Raw genomic sequence first — 22,292 nt, 5'->3', positions numbered from 1 at the left:
TCCTGGCTGCCAGGGGGTGTTTCCCCCTCAGCCTATGAAATCTAGCTGGCAACATCTTCCCAGATGTTGCAACCCTGGCCACCATCTTCCCTGGCATCCCCGGGGAGTGGCTCCATTCAGGGCTGGTTCTCAGGACTCCTTGCAGGGCACCCTGGAGCAGCAAGGCTGTGGCCATGCTCTCCTCTCCAAGCCCCAGCAGGGCAGCTGGCAGGAGCTTTCCCTGCACCATTTGCCTGAGTATAGGGGAGCATTGAGAAAATGGTTTGATAGGGTGGGTTTGTGGCTCAAGCATAGGAACACGAGACTTACAACCATGAATCTCATCAGCACCTCACCACTGTCTTGGGGGGGCCAGCTGCCCCAGGGCCATTGGAGTGCATGAGCTGCTGCAGCACACAGGAGTGGCAAGGCCTTACCCCAGGACATGGTGAGTCTCAAGTACTTGTGTAGGATTATCATATTTCTCCCTGGATTTTCAGGATGTTATTGTTACTAAGCCTATTCCTAGTCCTGGAGATACATGTGTGTGCTTCTTCACCACCTTCTGTAATGCTCATTATTTTACACAGTGCTCTTACAGGTCTCATTCACCTCTGAGGAGTCTTGTCCTCAAACACTAAGATTTCACTGTGCTTCTTCCCTGCCTGTCCATGACACTTCCTAGCTCTCACTATCCTCTTTCAGCAGCAGGGCAGCCTTGTCCCTGTAGCGTTCCAGATCAGGATCCAGCTGGTTCATGGCATGGCTGTGACTGCATCTTCTACGTCCATCTTTGACTCACTCCTAGCAGCCCAGAACACTTTGTTGGCCATTGTGGCTGTGGCTGCAGGCTGATCATGGGTCTGCCTGGAGCTGCTCATGGGAACATGCTGCTCTGCCAGCAGCTCCTCTCTGGGATGTCACATGTGTCCCTACCCCATCAGCACCTCACTTGCTTCACCTTGTCTTGGCACCTCTCCTCCAAAACTGTTTGTTTACCCTTCCTCTCCACTCCCCTGGCATCCATCCCTCTCTTCTGTTGTCTGCAGAGTGTCATGTCCCATCCTAGAGCTGAGCAGGTCCTTTCAGGAAAGGTCTGGTCCTGGACCATCTCCAGCACTTTTGGAGCACAGGGATGTTGAAAAGTCAGGGGAGGTAGCAGCTTCTTCTGGGGATATTGGCCCTGCAGCACCAGGGCAGAGAGCTCTGGTTTCTGTGCTTTGGCTTCAGCCTTCAAGGAGGCTGTGGAGCCCCACACAGGGTGAGAGACCTGCTCTGCTTGTTGCCCCAAATATTCATGTCAATGTTTCTGCATTTGTGTTAAACACTCTAGGGCTGACTGGACTGAGCTGATAAAAAGTGCCGTGCTTCTTGTTAAGAGAGGAATGTTGTTTCCCCATGTCCTGCAGCAGGAGCTGATAGAGAAATATATTATGCAGTGTTTGAAGAAGGGTCTTAATTATTTTGCAGAGTATGTGTTCAGACTTCAAATGTGTTTTTCCCATGCCTGCTTCTAATCTGGAGAACAAAAGGTTATGGTTTATAGGTCAGAGCACGACACCCATTGCAAGCACTCTGCTTTGCATCCCAGTTATTCCAATCAATGGGCTATGCTGAATTTTTTATGCTGTGCTGGGCTTTTATCTCTCTGATTTTATCGAAAAATTACAAAACAAAAACCAAAGTGGAGTCAGATGAATACCCTAGGTCCTAGGCATAAAAATCTACAGGATCTTGAGCAAAATAACAACAGCAGTTAAAAGCAGCACTGAAAAGAAAGAGCCACAGAGACTATTTTGTGTAACAGAGAAACCAGCTGCTCAATTACAATAGTGCTCATTAACCTACCCAACCTGGAGATTTCTATAACTTATCTAGGAACTGTAGAGGCCAGGCAGAGACCTGGGGGGAAGTGCTCTTGGGCTCAAATCATGGTGCCACTTCATGGAGAAGGGTTGGGTTCCATTTTCACTGATTTTTCAGCCCAGGAAGGATGCTCTGCTGCTGGGCAGGCAGAAAGTGGCCATTTCCCTTGGCTTGGGAGCACCTTGTGCAACAGAAACTGGGAAGTGAGAGTGGGTTTGGAGGGTTGGAAGGGAGAAAGGCCATAATGTGCCTGGCCCTTTCACTGCTGATCCCACCCAACCTGTATCAGCAGGGTCCCTGCATGGTGCCCCAGAGCCCTGGAGCATGATTCCAAGGCATGCAGGGAGCACATGTGGCACAGCTTTTTGGGAGCCCACATAATGTTTGACACCAACCCTCTATGGGCATATAGAGGAGAGAAGCCTCTCTGAGGTATGCTATAGGGAAAGAGAAACACAATCAGGGAATAAGAAAAGCCACATCCAATCTCTAGGCAAAAGTCTTGGAGCCACACTCAGGGTGATAAATCACCAGCAAGGCGTCTCCCCTCCAGTGGCTGCAGTCCTGCCAATGTCTTTTTTTCAGCCCTCAATGCAGTTACCTGAGAATTCTGGGGTTTTTTTCCCTTGGCAAGAAAGAATTTATTTGACCAAACCATGATGCAGCAGCTTCTGCTGCCACTCTCAAGGCAGCGGGGCAGTGCCACCTTCTGCAGCCGCTGGTGCAGCTGGGGAAGGCAGCGGCTCAGCGGGAAGGTGCCCCCTGCATTGCTGTGCTCGGGCAAGGTGCGCTGCAGCGCCAGCGCGGGCACAGAGCAGCTGCTGCACAAGCTGCTTGCTGCCGAGTTGGTTTTCTTTCTTTCCTCCGGCCCAGCAAACAGAGCAAAGGGACTTTTGGGGATCGGGATGGGCAGTTCAGATGTGCAAGTCACCAGCTTTTTAGCCTGAAGGACAAGGGGCGAATTTGTCACAGCAAAATCTCTGTGCTCCCTTTCCCCCGCTCCCCAGCAGCGTGGCGCGGGGCTGCCGGGGAGCACACGATGCTTGCCAGGCACAGAGACCCTCCGAAGAACCACCGACTCTGCCCTCCAAGCTCTCCATCAGCATTCAGCAGAGCCTGTCGAACCTTGCTGGCTGTGCCTCCAGAAAATCAGCTTGTTCCCTCTTCGTCCTCTTCCCCCTTTCCTCCCTTTTCACAGGGCTGCCCGAAGGCAAAGGCTCGGACAGCCTTTATGTTACCGATAAAGGAGGATGCAGCGTGGAAATCTCAGTTAATTCTGGAACTGCTGCAGTCCCATCAGATATTGCTGCATTTCCGTTTAAAAGAAGGGAGGGGGGAAAAAAAACAAGGGGAATGGGGGGGAATGTTCCAATACAATACATTTGCCAAGGCTGCTTAGGTGACCTACTGCTTTGCATATCAATATGCTTCTTGCAGAACCCAGCGGAGAGCAGCTCCTAGCGATGTATATTCATTTACAAGACGAGAGAAATATCCTCCCTGAACCTAGGGAAACCAGGATATTTTCAGGTTCAGGCTGAGCAGGGCTTCCAGCCAACCTGGGCCCCCTGGGAATGGTCTTCTCTTACAAACTGCTAAAAGGAGCCTAAGGAAAACACATGATTTCTCAGGAGGTTTCAGGCTTGCTCTCTGAGTGTCTGCTACACTGGGAAAATTATAAGGGGGCTGCAAATTGCCCAAGGCTGAGCACCGCTGGGGGGAATAATCCAGGTGCTGTGATACTATATATAAAATAAACCAGGTATTAGGGCTTTGTCTGTCCACTTTACTCTCAGACCTGTGTCTCCCTGGGGGTTATACCGTGCTGAGCATGGTCCCTGTGCCTGCCAGGGCTGCTCAGTGCTGGTCACTGGATGTGTGACAGCCAAGCCCTAGGGCTCCTGGGTTTTGCCATCCTGGCACCGCTGTCTGAAGGCTGATGAGCAGCCCCGCTACTCTTGCAATTGTTAGAGGGCAGCATTAATATTTAACTACCTCCCCAGGCCATGGGGCTGAACCGCCAGTCTCTGCCAAAAAACACCTCTGCGTTCACACAGAGTTCAGCAGAGCTGCTCTGTGGCTTCCTGTAGCATCTGAAGGGATTGTATTTACATTTCTGACAGTGCAAAGCTAAGGTCTCTGTTATTCCTGCTTCTGTTGTGTGTCTCAGGCTTGCTGCGGGGCTCTTCCCAGTGCTGCAAAGCTGGGATTCGCATCCACTCTACCCTGTGGCTTTTAGCCACACTCAAGCCATGACAGCTGTAGGCAGGGCAGGTATGGAAGGATGTGTAGGTCTGTTCTAGCTGTGTGTCTTTTGGGAATTCACTGTTCTAGAGACCCAGACAATCACCCAGTAATGGGTTAATTATTGCTTATTACCGTGGTGGACAGTTCATGCCTAACAGGACAATGCTTATTTAGGGCAGATCAGTGATGCAGTTTAACTTGGCTGTGTTTCCCTTCATCCCTCATCCCATCTACATCCTGACCTTTTCTTTGAGCATGGGGATTTATCACAAGGCATGCCAACCAAATGATTCCCAGTTTCATTCCCTAAGAATCTGAGGACCCAGTGAACAAATTTGCAAGGCAGTCTGGAGATTTTGGAACACCCCTGACTGAAGCAAAGTCAGACTGAACGTGAATGGTGCTAGCACACATCCATAATGTTGGTGCACAGTTCTTCCTATTCATCACCCTGTTGTCCTTGAGTCTGACAGTATATGTGATATTTGGGTTCTTTCTCGAGTACCTTGATGGAACAGAATGCAGTCAAAAAGACATGCAGTCTTGGGAGAGCATTTCCTGTCTGTGCCTCCCAGCCCACCACACAGATAGCTAATGAAGCAAATCCAAGAGCTGTGAAAATGGTCTGTGGCAACATGCAAGCAGATCACTTGAAAAAGTCTTAATGCATACAAAGAGCCTGGAAAAAATGCATGGGAAAGTGATGGGTGGGTTGTTGGGAGAGTTTTTGATTGTGTTTTCAAAACAGTGATGAGCTGTGTGGTTTATTTTACAGTACATGTCAGGATTTGGAAATGAACATGCTTCTGAGGATCCACGCTGTCCAGGAGCTTTACCAGAGGGACAGGTACTGAGGTTTTTTTAAGTGCTTTATCAAAATGCACTCTTGAGTGAATATCTAATCCTTTGGCTTATTTTCATCTTAACATGTTTTCTTTCTCTCTGCCACCATGAAAATCTCTGTGAGTCTTCTTTATACAAGACTGGAATAATAAGATGCTGGCAGAATTCAGAACTAAAGATTTCCATTCATACGTTCTATTTTTAAGTTATTTGGGAACTTCCAAGTTTCATCTTGGGTGTTAAGACCTGTCTAAATTACCTCTGTTCAGCAACAGGGTTTTTTCTCCTAAAGGAGTCTGCAATACAAGTGGCTCAGCCACACTGAGGAGGAAGCCACCAGCTCTGGATTAAACCAGAGCAGAAGTCTGAAGATTGGCAGAGAGATATGCTTATGCAGGAGAGACAGATTTCACAACTTCTGTAGGAATGGGGTTCAATGAAGCTGACATACAAGTTTCTGGCAGGGGAGAAGTTTCTTTGTAGGGAGGGGACATGAATACCTGTAGTACTAAACTGACAGATTCATTTTTAAAAATAACTTCTGAACATTTTTGATGAAAATAAATTATGTGGGGTCATTTTAAGGAAAGAAATTGCAACCAATGTGGTGCTAACCTCTTGGTGCCCAAAGGCAAGAATGAGACCCTGAAGAATTAAACCTCTCTCACCTCCTTTTGTGCTGGTCTCCTTTACACCAGCACACACTCTGAGGTTGCCTGTGGCTTCCCTTGGATGTCCTGTAATCTTTGGACTTGGGTGGCAACAGGCTTAGAGGGTTTGGGTTATTCAGCCTGGAGAAGAGAAGACTCCTGGGAGATCTGATAGCACCTTCCAGTACCTAAATGGGGCTACAAGAGATCTGCAGGAGGACTTTTCACAAGGGCATGTAGTGGATAGGACAAGGGAGAGTGGCTTTTATCCAAAAGAAGGCAGGCTTAGATTATATATTAGGAAGAAATTCTTTACTATGAGAATGGTGCAATGCTGGCACAGATTGCCCAGAGAGGCTGTGGATAGCCCATCCCTGGAAATGTTCTAGATCAGGTTGGATGGGGCTTTAAACAACCTGGTCAAGTGGGAAGTGACCCTGTCCATGGCAGGTTGGTTTAGGGTCCCTTCAAGTCCAAACGATTCTAGGATTCTGTGACTTGGTGCTAAGCCAATTACATCCCTTGGTGCTCCTCTTCCCCATCTATGCAAAGAGGCCAGTAGAATTAGGGTCAAATGGAGACTTTTTCAACTTTTGCTTTCCTGAGTTTCCTGGATTTCCCCAGTTTGGATATTTTGCATGTTGTGTGCCAGTAAGGACACCAACACACAACACAGGGCCATGTTAAATACAAATGTCCCCTAGGTGTGCATGGCAGCCCACAGTGTACTCACAAGAAAGACAAACTGCTGTGCTGGCTCAGGCTGGTAGTTTGGCTGGTGCACTGGCTTGTTACTGAGGCTGGCTAGAAAAAAGGTCAGAGGCACTTAAAATTGGAAGATCAATAATAGTGGCTGCTGGTCTAAAAAGGCAGTGGAATGTGGTGGATGTGCTCTTTGAGGATTTCCACAGTAGCACCACTTTCCAGAGCAGACTCATCCAGCTCCTGGCTGAGGTGCTCTCATCTGGACAGAGTGTGGACTCTGTATCAAAAGAGTTAATAGAAAAATCTGAAAACAAGCTAGACAAAAAAGATTTTCAGTATAGGAGTGGATCCTTTCTCCGATGCAGTATTTATAAGACTGGCATCTGCAGTAGTGCTGGCTAAGATAAAAATTCCAAGGGTTATTGATCCCCCTGCTTCACTGCACACCCGTACTGACAAGATGGAGCTGGAGGGCTGGAAGCTACATGCACTTCAGAGAGCTTTAGCTCTCCCCTCTGCCCGCCTCTCAGGGCAGGGTTTGATACTGTATGGATGGCTGGTCTGCTCAGCAGCAGGATACAGGATGCTATAGCAGACCTTGCAGGGAGGGAGATGGGATAGCAAATGGTGTATGGCTATCCCACTGGTGTGTTTCCTGCAATTCTCAGACATCTTTGCTTCTTGCTGATCTCAAGCAAATAGATGGTGGCCTACTTAGATCAAAATGCTTATTTTCTGTTCTCTGAAAAGGAGGAATCTATCCTCCAGTTATGAACTCATAAGGGTTGCTAAAGTCTGTGCTAGTTGTTCCACAGCTCTGCAAAGGGGGAAATGCCCCTTTTGTACTACAAAGGAGGACTCACTGTGCAGAAACTCTGCAGGAAAGCAAAGGCTGCTACACAGGTCACTGATGCTTTTGGGCAGCAAGCAGCACTGTCAGAAGGAAGCAGTATGACACCAAAATGCCTGCTCTGGGCACCGGTTCCATAGGCAGGGGGCAGGAGAAGGGAGAATTCAGTGCATTCAGCTTCTGTGTCTTCTGTGCCTTCTGGAAAGGCAGTGAGACATGGTGCTCTGGGGTAACCCCTCTGAACACTTAGTCTGATAAAACTTTATGCTCAATAATGGTGTGCTTTTCAATCTATGTTCAATTATTTCCTTTTCCCTGATACTCCTGCTTCTGACCCTGTGCAGCACTGCCCCTTGCAGCTATTGCTGCCTCAGTGGCTGTGCTGACTCCTTAGGGCACTTTGTGGCATGTGGGGGTGGTGTTTAGGCTCTGGCTGATGCCTCAGAGGAGCAAGAACACACAAGCCCTGGAGCTGAAGCCCAGCCCCGGGAGAGCACAGCACCCTACAGCATTGGGGTGCTGGGTGCCCAGGTCAGTGCTCTGCTGGAGGCTCCAGAGCCAAGTTCATGGCACTGCCTCTGACTCCTTTTTCCTTCTCCTCCATGCAGAACAACCCCCAGGTGTGCCCGTACGGGCTCTACGCGGAGCAGCTCTCGGGCTCTGCCTTCACCTGCCCCCGGCCCACCAACAAGCGAAGGTACCGTGAGCCCGGGCAGTGGGGGGAGGTGGCACTTGGGAGAGCAGTGGGGAGGCTGCCTCAGTGCCACCAGTGCTTTCTGCAAGCCTAGAAAGGTAAAAAGCCTCTGCTGTGCTCTGGGAAAGGGACAAGGACAGAAGACCACGGGAGGGGGACAGAAAAGGCTTTGGTGGTACAAGTGGGTTAAAAAAATGCTGAGAAAGGAGTGATTGGGGTGGGAAGGAAATGGTTTTCTGAGCAAGATGAGGAAGGAGGGGGAAGTTCCTAGGGACCACGGAGTCCTGAATGGGTTATGTGCGCTGTGGGAAACAACCTTGGGGTTTCAGCCCTGATGCTTCTACGGAAAGATCACCCCTGGCACTGGCACTGGTAAGCAATTGATGATACACAGTGTCAAAGCCAAGCCTTTGAGAAAGATTCTTTCCTCCTAAGGGATGTGTCTGCACACTGGTTGGGGCCAGTGAGCTGCTAGCTCAGTCTGTTCCCATTTTGGGGCTGCCCAGAGCCTCAGAAAAATGCCAGGCACCCAGCATGATCTTTAACACTTCAGCAGAGCCGGGAACAGCTTGTTCCAGCCAGCAGCAAGCTTCCCAGAGCTCTGTCCTGGTTGTCATGCTCCAGCCATAACCAGATTGCAGAAGATGAGTTTCTCTTTTCGCTTCTCCCACTGTGGCTCTTCTGTCCCTTTTGCTGCTTGTTCAAATGAAAGGCAAATGCATCATCTGAGATGCCTCTGCTCTCCAGGCTGGTGCCAGCTCTCAGTGTGCGTGGGAAAGGGATGAATCATTGTTTGCTGCACAAAGTTGTCCTTGATGGAATTTTTCAAGCTCTCAAGGGAGAGCTCCTTTCCTCCCCTCTCCCACTTGCCCAGACTACAACTACCACTGTTAACACATCGAAAGCACTGGCTGCCCTGCCTAGCTCAGGCTTTTCTGATCACCTCTGCTCTCTCACCTGACTGAAAGCCCAGATTCGGGCTTGGCTGCAGTGTGCAGGTGTGTGGATGCTGGAGTGGCAGTGCTGGCAGGGCCCACAGCCACTGCAGGCAGCAAGGAAGGAGAGTGACGGTCCCAGGCAGTGACAGAGGCATGGGGGACCTCCTACAGCAGCAGGAAGCACCACATAAAACTCTGGGCTTTGTGCACGGGCATGGCCAACCAAGCATAGGATTCTACTTTTTGTAGAATTCAGATACAGGCTGTCTCCAGAGAGCTCCTCTGTTCTTTCCATTGGACACTGCTCATCCTTGTCTTGTCTGAGCTGCTTTATAGCTGTGTTTAAACAAGCTTCTTTTTCCAGCTGTGAGATTGCTGTACTTCAGCAACAGAAAAAGCTGTATCTTTATTTTTTCATATGCATATGTGTGAATGTAGACATAAGTAATTACACATAAATACACATATAGATATTTACCTATATAAAGCAGGACATGTTTGTATTTAGAGCCCATAATAAAAGCCATCTCTCTGGAAACCTCTGGCTGTAAGCTGTTGTTTGCTATGTAATTTTAATATTAATATTATTAATTTGATCTTTAATAAACCTTTTGTTCCAGTTGCCATCCATGTAAATATTATTCTAGGAGCTCAGTCAGCCAGCAGCTACCCAGAGGGTTTAACCTCCCCCCCAGGCTAATCCATGCGTTTTCCTTGTTTGTAGCTGGCTGTATCGAATCCTACCTTCAGTCTGCCACAAACCCTTCAAACCTCTCGAAGAGGGCCACTTGACACACGACTGGGATGAAATTCAACCTGACCCAAACCAGGTAATCATGCTGGAAGGAGCCCTGGTCCTGCCACGACAAATGTCAAATGTCAAACTAATCAGAAGTGCAAAGGCACTGAGTTGCAAGAAGTCTGAGGGGAGCCATGGGTTCCTGGGGGTCTGACCAATTCAAAAGCAGGGTATTGCCTGCCACCTGTACATTGTTCCTCACCACAGTCACCCAAGGAAGGACACCCTTGATGCTTGTTGCTTCCCATCTTGAAAGATCTTTGTGCTGCTTCCCAGCATGACTACAGTGCCACAGAGTTAGATCTGTGCTACCTGGCATCTCCCCTGGGGGCTCCTGCTGGCCACCTTTTAATCTGCTCTCTCTTCTCCTTCCGTGTCCCCCATCAAATTCTCATGCTCCAGCTCAGCCGGCAGAGCAGCTGCATGTCCCTGCCATCCATCCTCTCCTTCCCTGCGCTTTTGGAGAGGATGCTGGCTGCCAGCCCATTTCTCTGCAGCCCTCATGGGAAATCTCACTTCATTCTGGAGAGTCACACAGAGAGATGGCATTTGTCTTCCTCTGTTACAACCTTGCCATTGTCTTTAATCATGATTTCTTCCCTGCCAGCCCCAGAACATTTGGTTTCGCTAATCTGTTGCCATCTCCTCTCAACATCATCTCATGGTCATTGGTTTTCGCTTTTCTCAGGTTTTGCCCTTTGATGCATCATGATTAGCTAATTTCCAGCCTCCCGGCAGCCTCACCATTTGTCTAAATAATTTCCCAGATCTGCTGGAATATGTTTTCCAGCCATTGACCAAGGAGCAGTGACAGGCTCATATTTACATGCCTTTGGTGCTCCTTCCCAAGAAGCTCCAATGACTTCTGTTATCACCTCATCCATCCTTGATGTCCTTTTTTACCCTACATCTGCCTTTATGATTATTTATGATTACAGTAATTCCAAGATACCCAGCTCTCAAGCATTTGAAACTATTTACATGTAGTACTTTTTTTGTCTAAGGAAACAGCAGCAAAGCTCCTGCCCACTCCCTCTCTTGCCACTTTCAGTGGCAACCACCAAACCCAGAAGAGTTATTTCCTGGCAGCAAGTGGGAGTCACCTTCCTGCATTCCTTCTTATCCTCTCTGAAGCAGAGCCAGAGACAAAGTTCAGTTTGTTGGACAACACCTACTCTTCCCTGAAATGCTTTGTGTTTCACCCAAGTACTTAAGGAGCTTCAGCAATCCTCATCCATCTAAAAAGATGGCCATATGGAGGTGCCTTATGGAAAGTCAATGGGGAAAATGACATTTTAAAATTACCCAAGGACAATGGTAGGATTATAAAAGATGACAAAACTGAAAAGGAGTCAAACATGATGAAAAAATATGTGGTGGCATCTGAGCAAGAAATGCTGAAACAGAAGAAAGCTCTCCAGACTGGAACAAAGATGACAAAGGGAAGCTGTGATTGAGAGGCAGGGAAAAAGCAAATACCAACAACAAATGTCACAGTAAACAAACAAACAAAACCAAACCAACCAACCAACCAAAAAAAAAAAAGCCCCAGACAAATATAAACTATCAAATGGCTTGTGAAAGGATTCAGGTGATTTCAAATCCAACAAATATTTTGGACTCCTGTGGCACCTTCTGCCTGAGGACCTTGATAGGCTCTGCAAGAAGTAATTAGTGCCACTCATGGCTCCTGCTCATGCAGGTAGAGCTATTTCTGCTTTGGATGTGGGGAAAATGAAGTGGAGCCAACAAAAATGTCATGTTTGGGTCACAGAAGGACTGAATCATTTAGTGTGGTGCACAGGACCATAACAATTGACTGTGGAATGCTGGCTTACCTGAATTTCTTTGCTCTCAAAAGTGTTGTTATTAATAGAGACAGACTTTAAACAGTATTTTTTTGACCTTGGCACTACACAGACCTGCCAATTACTTTACAAAATGATGATTAAAATTTTTGAAAGCCCCCCCAAATAATTTTTTTAATTACCACCATCTGTGTTCTGATCATTGGCACATCTTTCTTGTTTTTTGTTTGCTGCAATCTAGCTGCGATGGAAACCTTTCGAGATTCCAAAAGCCCCTCAGAAAAAGATGGACTTTGTGAGTGTAAGTTGGGGAACCAGGGCATCTGGGCATCCTCCATCTCTGTTTCCCCTTAGGGGGTGGGAGGGCACACAAGATGCTCACAACTGGGGTAATATTGGCAGTTTTGAAACCACTGGGTTTGCAGAGCATCTATGAGAGGGGAGAGGATTGCAGATTTCAAGCATCTGGCAGTGGGCTTGATTTTCTTCATTGACTTTCAAGGAACTCTTAAAGAAAATAACAGCCCCAACCCTCAGTTTTCCCAGATCATTGGCTGGAAAACACTAGCTTACATGGATTTTAAGAAACCCATATTATATTAAAGAGAATCCAATATATTTGACAAATATATTGTCAAAAGGCCACACAGAGAATGGCTGGTAGCAGTGTGGGAAGTGAGAGAGGAGGTAGACCCAGCAGGAGGGTGAGGGGAGGAAGAAGGGCTGCCCTTGCTCCCCTGCCTTCTGCTCACCCCTGGTGCTTTGGGTTTGCCTGTAGGGACTGCACACCCTGTGTGGTGCCGGTGAGCCCAGAGGACGCAACGGCATCGCTGTCCATATTTTTGTCTGCAACACCTCCATGACTGACAGGTCAGTGCTTGCTGTGCTGGTGGCTCAGACTGCTCTGCCACCAACTTCAGTCCAGCTCCCAGCGTCCCTCTATGTCCTGTGTCCCTTTTTTTGCACAGGCAAATGCATTCTCCATGTCCACAGCGGGTTGTGCTCTGTGGTCAAACACCGGAGGAGTGGGTGAGGAACTGCCAAGAGAAGTAGGCAGCTGGACATGGGGGTGCAGCAAGAGGAGATGTGTTGAATTTAGGTCTTCTAGCTGCTCCTCAGAATTCAACACACATACAGCAGGCATTGCTGCTCCCTGCAGTGGCTCAGGGGGGAAATCAGCCCTACTCCCCAGCTTACAATAGCTGATGTGCCCATGAGTACAAAGGCAGGGAGCTGTCAGAGATCAGAGAACATCCTGCTTCCAGCCTGGGCCATTTACTTAAGAGCTGGACTTGATGATCCTTGTGGGTCCCTTCCAAGTCAGAGTATTCTGTGAATTTGTGAAACTCTGCCATGTCAGTCTCCCAGCTCAAAACTCCCCAGTGTGGCTGTGGTGTGCACAAATGTATGGAGCTTATAGAACCTTAACCTTACTGTTTCCCTTTTTCTTTAGATGCCTTTATAATTCAGATGGTGACTTCCTGATTGGTGAGTTGATGCTTTGGCTTCTTTTGTTCTCCAGGTGGTTCTGCCTGGGCTACCACCTGCCTGCTTCTTTGTCGTTCCAGAACCTGGGGCTCTACAGCCAAGACTTGGAGGGGAGGGTTGGCTTCACCCCCATGCAATGCATCAGCTCAGCTGTTGGGCAAGTTGCACTGCTCCTCAACTTTTTGAGCAGTGACCCAGCTTCCTCACCATGGTGCTCAGGGATCATTTCCTAATGCTCCCCAGATATTAGACACGCCACAGGCAGAGGTTTTCTGGAAATCATAAACCTCAGGATTTCAGAACAGCTTACAGTTAGATAACTTTGTTGCTTTAGCCCAATATTATTTGGCATGGCAGCTTAGCTGCCATGCTGTGCCAGCCTCAGGCAACCAGACTGCCACAGTGAGTGTGGAGGTTGACACATAAAGTCCACACATGCTGAAAAATATTCTGAGTGGTATCAGAAGGCAGATATTTGCTTGTATCTTCTTGAGTAAGGAATAGGGATGCCTTCGGGACACCAACAGGAACATTTGTTCCATCAAATAGCTATTAAATTGTTCTCACTCACCTCCCTCACTACTGTGAAGTAAAAGTGCCAGAGCAGGTTTTGTAAATCTGCTAGTTTTTCAAGTCAAAATGTGAGCTCTCCTGTGCCAGAACAGTCATGGAAAACAATGCAGATGTTGGTAGAGTATTGCTTCTACCATCAGGAAGCAGTTATTCCCAGACATCTCACTGCTACAGTCCTGACAAAGATGGGCACATGCACTGTTTCATATGAAGATTGTGAGACAGAGAGGTATGGACCCAAATGTATCAAATCCCATTTATTTGGGCTGTAGTGCAAACCTTACACCAAGGGGCCATGAAGTTTTGGCTCGTACAAGTATACCTTCTGTGACATGGGGATGATGGAGCTGGTCAGGAAGCTTCACTCCAGCGCACGTGTCTCTGCTGCAAGAATCTGCATGGGAGCCTAGACTCACTGTGTAGCTGCACCAAAAAGGGCCCACTGCTCTTTCTTGGAGCCTGGGTGCTCTGACAGGGAGAGAGAACATGGCAATCACCACACAACTTCAGCTCCTCTGCCTGCACTTTGTTTCCACAGTGCCCCAGCAAGGAAAACTGCTCATCACAACTGAGTTTGGGAAGATGCTAGTGGAACCCAATGAAATCTGTGTCATCCAGGTAAGGGCTGAATGCACCTTGCCTGTGGCTCAGAGCCTGATGTTGGAGCAAGCCAACTCCTGCACTCAGCTGCTCATGGTTTGTCAGTGAAATCCTGGGAGGATCCTAGTATATTTCTTTATTTTCCAGCAAGGAATGCGTTTCAGTGTGGAGGTGTTTGGAGAGACCAGAGGTTACATCCTGGAGGTGTATGGGGCACACTTCGAGCTGCCTGACCTGGGACCCATTGGTAATGATTTCCTGTTACACCTACAGCGAATTTCATAGGGACAGGCACAAATTGCAAGCCCAAATGCGTCACATTTTCCCATGCACATGCTCCTTCACAAAGTTGCTTTACATTCCAGCACTGTTATTCCCCAGAAGAGCAATCATCTGCTCAAAAAAAGGTGACAGATCAGCTATCCAGAGATACCCCTGGCACTGAAGGGACCTCTTTTCTATTATTTTCTTTTCAGTTCTGGTCAGCATGTCTCCATCTGCTGGCTCTGAAACTTTTCCTACCAAAAGAAACCCCAAAGGCCATCACCACTGATACCTCATGCTAACAGATACGGCATAAACTGGAGTGTTAGGAGAGAATTTTCCTAAAAGGTAAAAGGAAGGGCAGATTTCAGAGGCAACTGAAAATGAGATATTCCTGAAGGCACATTTTAGCTTAAATCAAGCAGTTTTTCCCCCCCTGCTTCTGTTAACAGAGGAACCTTAGAGCTCTAGAGTGCTTTAGTGACAGAAACTGCTTCCTGGAGAATTAGAAACCAATAAAATGGACAGCACAGGAATTGGATCAGCAACACATTCACATCTCCATGTGGTGCTGCTGCTGGGGAGGATCTGCTTTCACTGAGTGCAGGTCTAGCTCTCATAAATCAGAGATCCCCTGTGCCAGATGCCTCCTGTTCTGTGCAGAGTCACAGATCATGAAGGCCCAGCCTCTTGCTGCCATGACAAAGATATTGCAAGCATCTGAAGGCCTGCTGCCCACATCGTGATTACCCAGTCAGCTTTCTGGCAGTGCTCAGCTCAGGTTATGTCACCTTCCTCATCCTTTGGGTACTTGCCTCCAAATTTATCTTGCTGAGAAAAACACCTCCTGGTTGTTTCTACTAAGATTGTCCTGGGAAAGAGAAGTGAAACTCCTCTTGTAACAGCTAAAATAACTACAAAACCAGAGCCAACAGTTCTCCACTTTCAGACTGGTGTTTTGGGGTTGGTTGTTTAGTTTTAGGTTGGATTGGGGTTTTTTCCCCCACTAGATATTTTTAGCTGTCAGCATGATCTAGAGGACTGGCCATGCTTCAATCAAATTAACTGGTATTGACAAGCTTGGTGTGGCACATCTGCATTCAGGGGCATTTGTATCTCATGGCCATGGTGAAAGTGAAGCTGGTCCTTCTTTCAGTGGAGAACCAACCCAATCTGCAGCATCCAGTGGAACCCCACTAGAGCATCTCTTTTGTATGACATGCTGGGCACGTAATTTTCCACATGGAGCCTACAGTGAGTTTTCAACAGCTTGCCTTTTAGCCAGCTGCAGCTTTCTGCCATCCCCCACTTATCATACCCTGTGCCTGCTCCACTTGATTATTGATATGGCTGTCCAGCCTGTTTGTAATAAGTTTCCCCATTAGCTAGTTTTCCAGACGCAGTTAAACTTTCTTTGGGATTTTGGTTTGGGTTTTTTCTGGGTTTTTTTTGTCTCCAGAAGGCAGGAATCTATTATAAGGCTTACTTTCTGGAGAAAAGAAAAAGACTGCACTTGCCTGTAAACCTTTTCAGGAGGTGGTAATTATAAGAGCTCCTCTTCTCACCATCTACCCGCCTTCCCCTCAGAGACCAAGATCCTTTGTATTTCAGTCTTACTTTATTTTAACTTCAATTTTCACTTGAAAAAAATGACAGCTGGAGAAAAGCAGTGACTGTTAAACCTTAGCAGCAGGTAGTAATGTCTGCATTTTTATCCAAGAAATTCAAAACCACTTTGTAACAATAATACTAACGAGGAGAAGAATGCACCAGCACTTATATGGTGCTTTGCACTTTGAAAATACACTCTTCACATTAAGCAACCCCTCAGTATGCCCCTAGTCTGTAGGTATCACTATTTTATTGCTCTCTTTGTTAGCATTCAGAAATGTATTTGGCCCCCTTGTGACATGCCTCGTAACTTCTGCATGGCTAAGCATCCTGTCAGCAGGATGTCCAGGAACAGAGCAATTCATCCTCCATTTTTCACTTAATTCCTGGTTGTTACACGCCTTTAATTGAGGATGACGTACTAATCTTGTTCAGAAGGCAACTGGTGGGACCTCTCTTAGTCACAAAGGGAGCATGGACTTGAGTGCTAGGATGAATTACAATCAAGTACTCATAGGAGCACGAGAAGTACATGAGTATTTCAGATTTCATGGTTGGCCAAGAAGTAGTTGGCTCATTCATAACACAGAAGGGCACCCACAAAACCAGGAAATTGCACCAGCCTCTCCCGCTAGGGAAATTGCACTTCCCTAGCAGATTGCCCAAAGAGCTTTGTCACCTCTCCTTCTTTCCCAGGAGCCAATGGCCTGGCCAACCCACGTGACTTCTTGGTGCCCGTGGCATGGTATGAGGACCGCCAAGTGCCAGGGGGCTACACAGTGATCAGCAAGTACCAGGGCAAGTTGTTTGCAGCCCAGCAGGTGAGGATGCCCTGGGAGAACAGGTAACACTGAAGTGCAGTGACTGCCACTGCATGGCCTGGGACATGCAGCTCGGTAGCATGGATGTCATCTCACAAAGTCCTGCTCACTTATGTGGAGCAGAACTGAGCCCTTGTCTTCTTGGGCCATTCATTTTCCCAGCTGAGGATCCTCAGTCTGGGACAAAAGTGTTTGTGAAGACTTGGTTGTCCAAAAACTCAACAGTGGTCTTTGCTATATGTGGTAATCCTCTGTCTCCTTGCTTTGCTAGGATTACTCCCCCTACAATGTTGTAGCTTGGCATGGGAACTACACACCGTACAAATACCACCTGGAAAAATTCATGGTCATTAATGCTGTTGCTTTTGACCACGCGGTAAGTTCTGGAACTGGGCAAGGCAAAGCAAAATTTTGTGGCTACCATAAGATGCAAACCCACTCTGATCTCCAAGGGCTCTGCACCTCTTAAAAAATATGTTGTGCTCTAAGCATCAGTGCGAAATCTTTTCTGTGGGTCCAAACAAAGATTTCATAGGAGAAGACATCCTTTTTTGTGGTACAAAAACATAACTGGAGGTTGATCAGTTTCTTAAACAGCTCTGTGCAGCTTAGCATAGAATTTCTGTGCCCTGGAGGAGGAATGAATACTGATGCCAACATACACTGTGCAACTCAGCAAAAACACCGTTGCTTCAAATTCTTGCCTTGATTTATTTCTTGCTATTGGACAGATTCCTTCCTCTGGTTCCTCTGAGTCCAGCAGTGAAATTAATTTTGAAGAGCTGGCAGCTTTTATTGTAATAATTTCTAGATTTTATGGAAAATAACTAAGGTCAAAACTAATGTAAGCAATTCATCTAAAAAAGAAACCAGTCCAGTGGGAGAGATGCCCACAGCAATGCAAGTGGGTGTGCAAGGGAGACTGGAGCATTTCTAGTGAGAAAACCAACAAAACGTATTGTTTAAAACTCCAGAAAAATCTGCCAGGAGAAGGACGGGTTTGGGATCAAAGCCCAGAAAATTATTTTACTGGACTAGAGATTTCAACAAGCCACAGTTTCTCTGCAATTTCTTCTCCATTTGTAAACTAACAGGGCCATGAGGCTAAAATGCCTCTAGCAGGATGTTCCTGTCCTCTGTAACTGGCTAAGGAAAAGGTGTGGTTTTGTGGTAGGAGTGTTGGAGACTGCTCCTGGCATTGCAGTACCTCATCTTGCAGTGTTGTCCACCCTCCTCATCTATGCTGCTAGCTCCAAGGGCCAGGATGGGAAGGATTGTCAAAGCTGCTCAAAGGAAGAACCATCCAGACCCATTTCTTGTCCTCCCTGTACAGCATGGAATTGAGTGCTGTCCCCCAGGGTCCCAAATTCCATCCACACTATCAGGTGTGTGTGTGTGACAAAATTGTTTAGGCAAGGGAGAGGCTGTATCAGTCAGGTGACCTGAGCAGAGAGCTCTGAGCCCTGCTCCATCTCATACTTTTTTGCTTTGCTTTTTTCCAGGATCCCTCCATCTTCACTGTCCTGACAGCCAAGACGACCCGTGCTGGAGTGGCACTCGCTGACTTTGTCATATTCCCCCCGCGATGGGGGGTAGCTAACAACACCTTCCGCCCGCCGTACTACCACCGTACGTCTGTGCTTCCCTGGCTGTGCTTGAGTCCAGGGCTGCAGGAAAGAAACAACTCTCCATTTATTTGAGAGCATGTGCAGGGAAGCAGCAGTCTGGTTTGTTGTCCTTGGCTCAGTTAGTCAGCTTCTTGGAGTCAGGCAGTCCTCCCTGGAAAATGGACAAATCCAAAGATGTTCCTACTTAAAGAATCTCATGAAAACTTAGAGGTGATGGGCCATTGCTTCTGCATAGATGGATGTATCTGTACTTGAGGGTCTCCCACAGAGCCTGGGTGTATATTGAACTTGGCATTATACAGATGAGTCAGATATTGTCCTGTCACCCAGCCATGAATCACTTAATATCTCATTAGAGTACATAGATAAAGAACAGGAGAAAGGGAAATATCATATTACAAGCGGTGAGAAGCATAGAGGGGTGTAGACCTGGCACTTGTATAGTGAGATCAAAGTTACAGCAAAGGAAGGAATTGGCTCTCCACAGCCCTTCTTCACCACCTGCACAGTGATGGAGGTACTGCTCACATTTAAGAAGCCAGTGATGAGGAATTGGCTTCTCAGGCAGGGAGTTGGTTGATATTTTTTGGATTTGATTGCCATCTGAAGACCAGATTTCTTTTTGAAAGTTTTTTTGATTTGTCTTGGCAGAGTATGGCAACATGTTGCATTGAATAGATGCTAGAAATCCAGTTCCTGACATGGGACTTCCCTTCCAGGGAGAGGATGAGACACTCTGCTCTGTGAGATTGAGTGGGAAAGCTTGGCCATCCTGCACCCCTTACAGCTAACAGGCTCCATCCCAGGAGCTATCAAGTGACCACACTGTGGTCACTTTGAAGTGCTGAGAGGATTTCTGCACACTCACTAACCACAGCTTAACAGCCAGTTCCTTCTGCCTCTTAAATTATTTCCAAGCACCTTGGAGGCCAGCAGAATTAGTGGCACTTGCAAACATACCAGGCAGCTCTGCAGTCATTTGAGTAAATCCCACAGGCAAAGTCCTGCCCTATCATTCTGCTTTCATTTGCAATAATGAGGGTGACAGTAAAACACATCTCCTTACTGGCTGGGATAGTGCCAAGACACTTTTCCTAGACCCTAGGAGGTGAGACACATTGCTGGTTAACTACAATGAAGTTGCTGCTCATCAGCAGAGCTATGCTAATTTTACAGGGATGCATTGTGAGCCATAACAAATATGAAGTTGTTCAACCTTGCTTCTTCTGTGCTAAAAGACAGAAAGAGCCCTCCTTCTCTTGTCCATGTTGTGATGATCTAAGAGCACCCCCTGAGGACAGCTGTGGCTACCACAGCTATCCACCTGACCACAGCACCTCAGGCCTAAGCTTGAGCACTAAATTCATGATGAGTAGGTTGGTTGTCTGCTCTACCCCAGCCATGGAGGGGAAGAGCTTGAGTGAGTAAGGCAGACATTGTGACAGCCAACTATCAAGACACTGCACACGTTAATTCCTTCTGAAATTAGTGCTGTGATGAAAATGTTGTTGCATTAAGAGAGGTACAGCAGGACTGAGCAACTCTGGGGTAGAAGTACCATATTGATTTCAGCAAGTTCAGTTCTGTTGAACTCCCTTCTCTCCAAGTATTTCACCAGAGGATTATTTTGCTTGCCAGAAATCCTTTGTTGCCTCCTCTCCTCAGGCACAGTGGAAAGCTTGTGTTCAGAGAATTTTGATGCGCTCAAGAGTTATGGTTTTCATATTTCATTATCTTTGCTCCAAGTATAGCAATGGTGTTTCAAAAATATTCCTCTTATACACCATAACAATTTCACATACTGAAGGGGTTGTACAGCTTGTAAATACTGACTTCTCCTGGCTCCATTTACATCCTTAGAGGCTGTGAATTACTCCTAAGTACTTTTGAACCTAAATTGAAAGATCTGATATACTTTTTATACCATGGGCATATATTACTTTTGTCTGAGAGAGTGCTTATGTGATTCTCATGATGGTGGGTCCTTAATACCTACTGGCCACCGAGAGATTTTAAGTTCACAACATCCTGCTTGTAGACGACACTATTTAACTAACAGGGAAGGGAGGCACACCTGAGTTGTTTGGGCTCACATATGAAATTTGCAAGTGAAAAAGAGACCGGACTCTTCTCATCTCCTAAGTTCCAGGCCGATTTCCTACTTACCTGCCCAGTCTTCCTAAGAGATACTAAAATTCCTGTTGCAGACAAATCGGCTATCTAGCTCTCAGGATCTGTACTGCAGTTTAAATGCACCAAGTGCAGTACATGAGCTGGTTCAATGAAAATCTTGTAACTATCCAGTCCTACATGAGACATTGACAACTTGGAATGAAAATTAATGAACGTTTGCATACATATATAGGCCAACCGTGCTTTGAGCTAAATTAGTTGTGCTATCAAACATCTCAGACCCTGGATTGTACTTAACAAAGACTGAACTAGTGGTTAAAAAGGGCTATATATAAAACAGTTAGGGAAGCATGTCCTGGTTTTGCAAAAACTAAGTGCTGAGCAGACAGTTGCCATATTGTTTAGTTACATCAGGTGTAGGAAAGCTGAAAGCTTGGATGACAGCTGTTAAAATATTTTCCTTACAGGGAGCATAACTCAGTAAGTACTGAATGATTAGGTATAACTATCCTTGCCTAAGTTAGTGATGTTACTCCAGTGGTTTCAGAGGGTCTACTGAAAGGTATTCTTCCTCAGGGAAGGGCAGAATTTGGCTCCTTGCCTTTGGGCATACAGTGGCTGCAGAAAAATAGGCAGATAATGCATGAATTAAAAGGATAAGTTAGTGAAGTGCCTGACTGCACTAGAGGTGGTAGAAGAGTATCAAAATAATTTCCTGCTTATAACCTGGGACAGCAGAGCAAGCTCTCTCATGAGGCTGTTCATCAGGTATATTGTATCTGTAACACAGGGATGATTATGCAGAAATTCCTTTCCAATGCTTCACAATCCCTAATCCAAGTCTGTAAAATCAGGTTACACCATGCAGTCCATAAGCAGGTGTATTACTACCACAGCTTGAAATGGTAGGAAAAGCACAGGTCTACCAACGTCATTTAGGGATGGATGGAACCCCCTTCATTAAGATGATTTCTAATGAATGTCCTTCATCAGGGACCTCTGTTTCTGAATCCAGGTAGTAAAATCCTGTAAAACTTTACAAGCATTGCCTGTAGGATCCCTGATGTCCTCTAGCATGATACCCTGCCTAGAAACTTACACTCCACCCTCTGCTTGGCCCAGCTTAGCTCATGGGTTTCACAGCCTGTCTGTGATCCCTCCCAACCACCCTTTTCTGCAGCCTCTTCTCTGCCTCCTGCAGGGAACTGTATGAGCGAGTTCATGGGGCTCATCAAAGGCCACTATGAAGCAAAGGAGGAAGGTTTCCAGCCAGGAGGCGGCAGCTTGCACAGCATGATGACCCCTCACGGGCCAGATGCTGACTGCTTCGAGAAGGCGAGCAAAGCCAAGCTGGAGCCAGAGCGCGTTGCAGACGGGACCATGGTAAGGAGCCAAGGGAGCTCGTAAGAGTTGGAGTAGAGCATGACATAGTGCCCACTTCTAAACTAAAGCCTAGTACTGCTGCTCCTTGCCGGCCAGTTGGAAAAGTACTTGGACATATCTGCTGCAGCATTCAGCTCCCTTACCAATGAGCTCCCAGGAGTTCCCCTGGAGACATCCAATGCCAATGCAGCTTTGATCATCTGCCCATGTAAACTGCTGCCTGAGCGGGAAGCTGGGAATTTCATTTTTGTCTAAGTCTATAGGCAAAGAAGCAAATGCCCTGACTGGCCTCCTGTCTCAATTCCCTAAAATCTAATGATGGTCATCAACAGACCTCGAACCAGAGCTTTTGGAACAACCTGGCTTTCCTAGGCAGGCAGGGAGTCCAAAGTCACTCCTGAGACTGGACTAA

General features: G+C 47.0%; 1 protein-coding gene across 1 annotated transcript in view; it reads left to right on the top strand.

The window, feature by feature from the left end:
- HGD (homogentisate 1,2-dioxygenase) overlaps positions 1–22,292 on the top strand; it is a 30,479-nt gene that overhangs the window by 7,642 nt on the left and 545 nt on the right. The window contains exons 2-13 of the mRNA XM_021549007.3: positions 4,868–4,939; positions 7,749–7,837; positions 9,497–9,602; positions 11,621–11,680; positions 12,158–12,249; positions 12,833–12,867; positions 13,979–14,058; positions 14,188–14,287; positions 16,612–16,736; positions 17,008–17,112; positions 18,239–18,365; positions 21,699–21,880. Of these exons, the coding sequence (XP_021404682.3) occupies positions 4,868–4,939; positions 7,749–7,837; positions 9,497–9,602; positions 11,621–11,680; positions 12,158–12,249; positions 12,833–12,867; positions 13,979–14,058; positions 14,188–14,287; positions 16,612–16,736; positions 17,008–17,112; positions 18,239–18,365; positions 21,699–21,880 (1,173 nt within the window). The remainder of the gene's footprint in view (positions 1–4,867; positions 4,940–7,748; positions 7,838–9,496; positions 9,603–11,620; positions 11,681–12,157; positions 12,250–12,832; positions 12,868–13,978; positions 14,059–14,187; positions 14,288–16,611; positions 16,737–17,007; positions 17,113–18,238; positions 18,366–21,698; positions 21,881–22,292) is intronic.

Source organism: Lonchura striata, chromosome 1, assembly GCF_050655825.1.
Source record: "Lonchura striata isolate lonStrDom1 chromosome 1, ASM5065582v1, whole genome shotgun sequence".
NCBI classification, from domain to species: domain Eukaryota; kingdom Metazoa; phylum Chordata; class Aves; order Passeriformes; family Estrildidae; genus Lonchura; species Lonchura striata.
This window is presented reverse-complemented; position numbering and strand designations above follow the sequence as displayed.